This window comes from Lipophrys pholis, assembly GCF_963383615.2.
Source record: "Lipophrys pholis genome assembly, chromosome: 1".
Taxonomy (NCBI): domain Eukaryota; kingdom Metazoa; phylum Chordata; class Actinopteri; order Blenniiformes; family Blenniidae; genus Lipophrys; species Lipophrys pholis.
The window spans coordinates 31,871,359-31,877,854 of NC_137635.1; the positions used below are offsets into that span (position 1 = coordinate 31,871,359).

A 6,496-nucleotide genomic window follows, 5' to 3' on the forward strand; every position below is an offset into this window, starting at 1 on the left:
TCACTTTGTTTTGTGTCCATCAAAAGTTGTTAAGTTTACAATATATATATATATTTTTTATCAGTTTGTAGGTGTTTTGTGCCAAAGTATTTGAATCAGTTTCCTGTCATCTAAATTTACTTTGTGTGGATGAAACGTTACTACTTGTCAGTTTGTGGCTGTTCTGTAGCTGTTTATTGTCATTTAGTGTTCCCTAAATGTTTAGATTTTCATCTCAGTTTGCAATTGTTTTGAGTTATATCTTTCTTGCAAATTTATATGCAGTATATAGTTTGTTTAGATTTTCTATCAGTTTGTAGCAGTTACATGTAAAGGAGTATTTTCTTTAATATCCATTGTGTTTATCAGTTGCATTATTTTGCTGTTATTTGATGTTGCTTATATTTACTTTTTGTCAATTATAGTTAGTTGTAATTGCTTTGTATTCATTCATATTTTCTTTGTGTAAATTAATAAACATTATAGTTTTTAGTTTCATATACTTTGTCAGTTTCTGGTTGTTTAATGTACATTTATAGGTTTATAGGAGTCAATTTATAGTTATTTCAGGTCAGTTTTTCAATGTTTTATGTTTGTGTTTTTTTTGTGCCAAGATGAGTTGTGTTATTCTATGTCTCATAGTAACTTTCTGTGAATTATAGTTATGCCAAGTTATAGTTATTTGTCAGTTTATAGCTGTTTTGTCGGTTTGCAGTCATTTAGTGTCAGCTTATTTTTGTTCTGTGTTAGTTTCTAGATTGTTGAGGCGGTGGGCTGTTATCTGGGGTATGTTTGTTGATGTTTTCTGTCCAGTTTGTTTTTGTGCAGCAAATTACACTCGACTTGTGTCATTTTATAGTTAGGGTGTCAGTTTAAAGTTGTTTTGAGTCTGTTTATAGATATCTAATTACAGTTTGTGTTGGTTTTGGGTCTCTATTTTTAATTCTAGTTGGAGATTGTTTTTTGGGGGATAATTTTTTTTAGGTTTGGGGTCACTAATGAATTAAAGTTTAAATTTAGGGCCTTTATTTTATGTAGTAATAGTAGTAACAGCAGCTTTAGCATAGTATGTTGTCATTTAAATTTCTTGTCCATCAACTACATTAAAAGTCAATTTCCCCACACTATCTTCAGCCTCGGGATCTCTAGTGAGTGTTTGGTGAAAAAACATATACTGCTCTTACACATACAAACAGATTAAAAAATGGAGGTGAGTTTTATGGTCATGCAAAATAAACAGTGCAATCCCAACATTGACTGTACAAAGAAAACGATGAACAAGTGTCAGGCATTCATACATGATTAAGTGTGGCTCTGCCAGCATGGGAATGAAACCTGCATAGTTCAGTGCCGTTCAACAAATTACATAAGGAAGCACATTCATACGCAACAACGCCACAAAACACATAAATCCATGTTTCAAATGTCATGAAAAACTCCGTTAAACCTTTAAAAGGCATTGTGTATATAACCCTCGTCTACGTAGGTACATCTGCTTAAATATTTGGCCGTATCTGGAGTAAACCAGCATCACAGCCATTATCTGCTCCGCTCCCGTTTCAGTTGGTCAGGCTGCCGTGTTTTCCAGTCCACAGCTCCCGGAGCTCCACCTGACATCCCAAGTCTCTGAGGGTCGCTTTCCCGACGTCGCCACAGTCCTGATGGTTCTGCAGCGCCTGGACGATCAGAGCCTCCACTCCCAACTCCAAGATTGGTTTGCAGTAGTTAGACATACGTGAAACCAGGTTTCTCAACAGCATGCATGCTTGTTTCTGTTTAGAAGAAACCAAAACAAGTAAACACCTGGAACACCATCACGAGTACACTTTCTCAAGTGTACCCACTATTTTTTTGAATAACTTTTTGTTTTTGTTTTTTTACCTGTACATTGACAGCATTGGTGTGCGTCTTCATAGCCTGGACAGCAGCTGAGGCGCCACCGTTCTCCATGATGACCTTACAGTTGTTGGGTTTACGTAAAGCGAGAACCGAGAGGCACGCGCAGCCCTGCTCGCACACCTGAAGCACAACATGAACACTTTCTCAGCAAAATAGGAACAAGTATACCCGTGTATAAATATGTATTCCACCTGTGAGGAAAGTTAAAATAAAGATGACATGGATGATCTCTGTAAATGTACTGGAACATTTTTATCTAATGGAGTAACTGTATGTATGTATGAAAGGACCTATAATTGTAGTATTGGATAAAGCCAACCACACAAATAGACACACGCTGTCCTTTTCAGCATTAACAGGAGAAGCTGAAGAATTCGTAATTAGTTGCATCTGTGTGTCATAAAGAATAACTCATTGACTGTTTAGTAGAGTTGGACGGTCGTCTCACAGCAGGATTACTGATGTGTCGGTTCATGGCGATGACGACCAGCTGGACGCCACCAGAGTTAACAACGGCGTCTTTCACGTCGTCGTTTCCTGCTACAGCTCGTATGGCGCTGAGAACCTGTCGGACCAACTCCTGCAGGGAGAAAGACAGGCCGTCTGAGAAGTGAGTGGACGCGTAAACCGGTCTGCAGCACAAAGCCCAGGTTGTATTTTGTTCTGGGCAACATTACCGCTGACTCATAGCTGTTGGCGAGCAGCGTCATCATGAGCTTCAGTCCTCCGAGGTCACAGATGTCCTGACAAAACTCGTTCCTCACAGCCAGACGGGACAAAGTGGCACAGATTTCACTCAGGACTGAAGTGCCGTCATTGTGAGCTGGAAGTAACAAAAACATAAAAGCATTGTGGGCATGAAATGTGTCTGCAGCTACAACAATAGACGAGGAACCCCAGTATCTATACAATACTATGCTGTGATATACAAAAGGACAGAAGACAACAAATGTGACGCAAAGGGGCGACAAATTTCATTTCATTTCAAAATAATACACTGGGCTTTTTCGATCATCACATTATTGTCACAGTGCATTTAATTATTGTAGTGATATCATCACGTCCAGGTGAAAGATTCTGCCTTACAAGGTTCATTATCTGATTTTATTAGGAGTGCGTGGTGATTTTAATTTCTAACGATGTGGTCTTCTCTTGTCACGGTCTGAGCTTTAGCTGAGTGTTTCAGTTCATCTCTTCTTTTTCTTTGGCTCATTTACAATTAAACTGAAATAGAATAAAAGCACAGATGTCAGAAGGAAATGAATCATGTATAAGGTATGTATGGACAAAGACGTCTACATATTGAGGGGAAAAAATTGTAATGCTTGTTTGATTGTGGGTAAAAAAAATTTTTTTAAAGGTCATATTATCCCATAATGGTCAGATTCTTTTGCAGTGTGGTAAAAGTTACTGTTTAGCCATGTTTGAGAAGCACACCGTCAATGTTAAATGTCTGTAACAAATGTTAGTTACGGTCAGAAAATGAACAGCAACCAATGGAAAGAAATGAAGTTTAAGTTATTGTATGAAATATAATTGCAATATAGATTAGGGGTGTGTTGTTTGTCATAGGAAAGCAGTGTTGTGGCTTGAATACACTGTGTGAGTCCTCAAGAGCAAGTTGTTTTAGTCCTTAAATTGCAGATATTTTATACTTTGCTTGGTCACCCCACGGGCCAGACTAAACACTCTCACAGGACGGTTACAGCCCTCCAAACTTTAATCCCCAATGAGGGACAGATATGATCATATGAAAGTACCTACATGCAGCCTGATTGCAAAATGTAATTCATAGAAAAACTGTCTGAGGATAGTTTGACGACTTTATATACCAAATTGGTACGAGTTTGCCATTGGTGATCAAACGTTGCCTTCTCTGGGTAATCGTGTCATGCTGTAAAGGATGTTTATACCTACATAACTTGTCGTCATGAGTTAAAAACTGGACTTGCAAGCTGCACTAAAAAATAAAAGTGTTTGCAACATTTTAACATGTGTAACATGGGACTTGAAGTTAAACACAGTAATCTGCTGGTCGTACCTTTAGCAGCTTGAATTAAAATCTTCAGTCCGTTGTGCTCCAGAACAATCATCTTGGCGTGTTCGTGAGCTTGCCCGAACATAACTCGGATGTCATCATCAAAGGTCATGACCCTGAGAGCTGCAGACACCTCTTTGACCAGCTCTGCACATCCGCTGTGCCGCGTGGCGGCGGCGGTCAGCAGAGGCAGGACGCCGCCTTTCACCAGGTCCTGCCTGTTCTGTTCGTGCTTTAGGCAGCAGTGACGCACAGTGCGGACAGCCACACACGTCACCGACCGATCCTCCCGGTACTTCTGCAGAACGTCCAGAAGCAACTGCTGGCCCTCCGCGTCCAGTAAGTCCGGCTGGCCATCGGTCAGAGAGGCCAGTGCAGACAGCGCCACCAGCAGGGCTTCCTGCTGCTCTACACTTTTTCTGCAGAACGACAGGATGAGCGGGTAGGCGTCTTTTTGGGCGGCCAGGTACCTCTGAGCAAATCCAAGGGAGCACTGTTCAGTGAAACACTTCATGTGCGCCGTCACTTCAGTTTCACCGGCAGAGTCCTTCCCCAGTCGGAGGGAATCCAAAGCCTGCCAGCAGAGAATCCATGACAACAGAGGAAAACTTTTTTTTTACATCAGACACTTTGAGAATAAAGAAAATAAAAAATCCCACCACCCTTCATCTGAATATTTAGAAACTCACCAGTAAGACCTGGTGTGTTTGCTCTTCTTGAGTGTCAGCAGACGCCGCAGCGGGGACAGCTTTTACAATACAGCTGAGGTCCACACCTGCAGATTCACATGATCAAGGTCCACATGACATGAATCAGGAAAGCAGGAGGTGAAGACTTCCCCCGGTGCTGATCCATTAAGGGCATTTTATAAAGATCATTGATGTGTACAGTGAGCAGGATACAGAGAATGGGGAGAAGAAACAGGTGGAGGACACGGGGGAGGGAAAGAGGAGGACAAGAATGAGGAGAAGATGGAGATCAAGATGAAGCAGGAAAAGAAGATGGAAAACGACCAAGAGAAAAAGGAGGAATATGAAGGACGATGTAAGAAGTAGGAGGAAAAAAAGTAGAAGTAGCAGAAGGTACAAAAAGAGGAGATGAACAGTCAGGAAGATGACGAATGGGAAAAGAAGAAAAAAGTGTAACAAAAGTAGGGGATTAGGAAAGAGAAAATGGGAAAGGAGGTGGATTGGAGAGAAGTACAGAAGAAAGAGGGAAAGAATAGAATCTAGAAAAGAGGAGCAGAAAAAGAAAGATGTCAATTGAGATGACAAGGGAAAGAGATAGGAAGCAGAAGATGAAGGAGGTGAAAGAGCAGGAGGACAAGGAGGATAAATAGATAAAGAAGATACAAAGAGGAAGAAGGAAGAATAAAGAAAGTAGGATGGAAGGGATGATACGAAGCAAAAAATGGCAAAGAAGATAAATACACTTTAAGTCAGAGTGTAAATTATTTGAGACCATTTTACTGTGTATTAAAGAGCCCTGGTCAAAGTCAGAGGTTTCCATGTTTAAGACGCGAACATTCAGAAGAAGGTCTAATATTTCACTTACCCTGGGACTCAAACTGCTCCACGGCATCCTTTAAAGCCTCGTCGGGCTCCATCTCGAACTCCTCCCTGTTTTCTCTGACAGCTGCATCAAAGGTCTCCTGTGTGATCCTCCGTATGGCCATTTCGTCCGGTTATCCTCCTCTCTGAGAAGAAACAGGAGGAACATCAGCACTCAGGTTCACACACGTCATACTACCATTGTCCTGCTCGCGTTGCTCTGGCTGTCTCACATCAATCACAGTTCAACTGACCTCTCGTTCGGGATGCTTGTTTCTAACACTTTCCTGATTTTAAGAGCAAATCCAGTGATATCGTGTTTTTTTTTTTGTTACCTCCGCCCAGTGCCAGCCTGCTCCCGGTGTAATGAAGGCAGTGCACCACGCTTACGCACGTTGCGTGGTCTGCTATCGTTACGTACGAATCCTACTATGGCGACGCAAGGACCCGCCTCTCTCGGCATCAGATTGGCCAAATTCAACCAATCCAAAAGCAGCTCAAAATGATGAAACGCTTTCATAGTATTATTTCACCCCCTGATATATTTTCTTTTTGATCTGACTCATTACATATATGTTTTTATTGAAGTTGTTGAGACGAAAAAAGAGAAATGCAGTGTAGAGTGGGTCATGGCGTAGCCATCGTAGGGTTTGTAAATGTGTGAGCGAGGAGTCGGTCTACGTTGTTACTCTACGTGAATAGCAGAATCCTCCATGTCCTTCACTTATATTTAGTCCGATGAATACTAGACAGTAAAGAAAAGGTTCCACACCACCAAAGGCTCCCCTTATTTTTAGTCTATCAACCTGATGACTATATTTGATAAACCCCGATTTTCATTACAAAAAAAGTAGAGACACTTTTGATGTGACTGTTTATTGGAGAATATTTTTTATTTTTTTTTATTTTTTTTACATTAAACTATACAGGTGTGGTTGGTATTATATTTGTGGAGGACTAAAAGTGGCAAAGTTTAATTAAGAAATAGAACATTAAATAATTACTGAAACGTGCCATCAATTCATTGAAA

The 6,496-nt window shown here is 40.7% G+C and overlaps 1 protein-coding gene across 2 annotated transcripts; it reads right to left on the reverse strand.

Moving 5' to 3' along the window:
* Positions 1–682: 682 nt before the first annotated feature.
* Positions 683–5,885, reverse strand: armc6 (armadillo repeat containing 6). 2 transcript variants are annotated; one of them, XM_080478608.1, is made up of 8 exons: positions 5,721–5,885; positions 5,471–5,612; positions 4,606–4,691; positions 3,920–4,490; positions 2,556–2,701; positions 2,327–2,458; positions 1,861–1,998; positions 683–1,751 (listed from the first exon to the last, which is right to left on the reverse strand). In XM_080478608.1, the coding sequence occupies exons 2-8, from the start codon at positions 5,589–5,591 to the stop codon at positions 1,539–1,541; spliced, it is 1,407 nt and encodes a 468-aa protein (XP_080334734.1). In that variant the 5' UTR covers positions 5,592–5,612; positions 5,721–5,885; the 3' UTR covers positions 683–1,538. The 2 variants fall into 2 exon arrangements, with proteins under 2 accessions (XP_080334734.1, XP_080334735.1); XM_080478609.1 differs by having other exon boundaries at positions 1,171–1,751; positions 5,802–5,834.
* Positions 5,886–6,496: the final 611 nt, after the last annotated feature.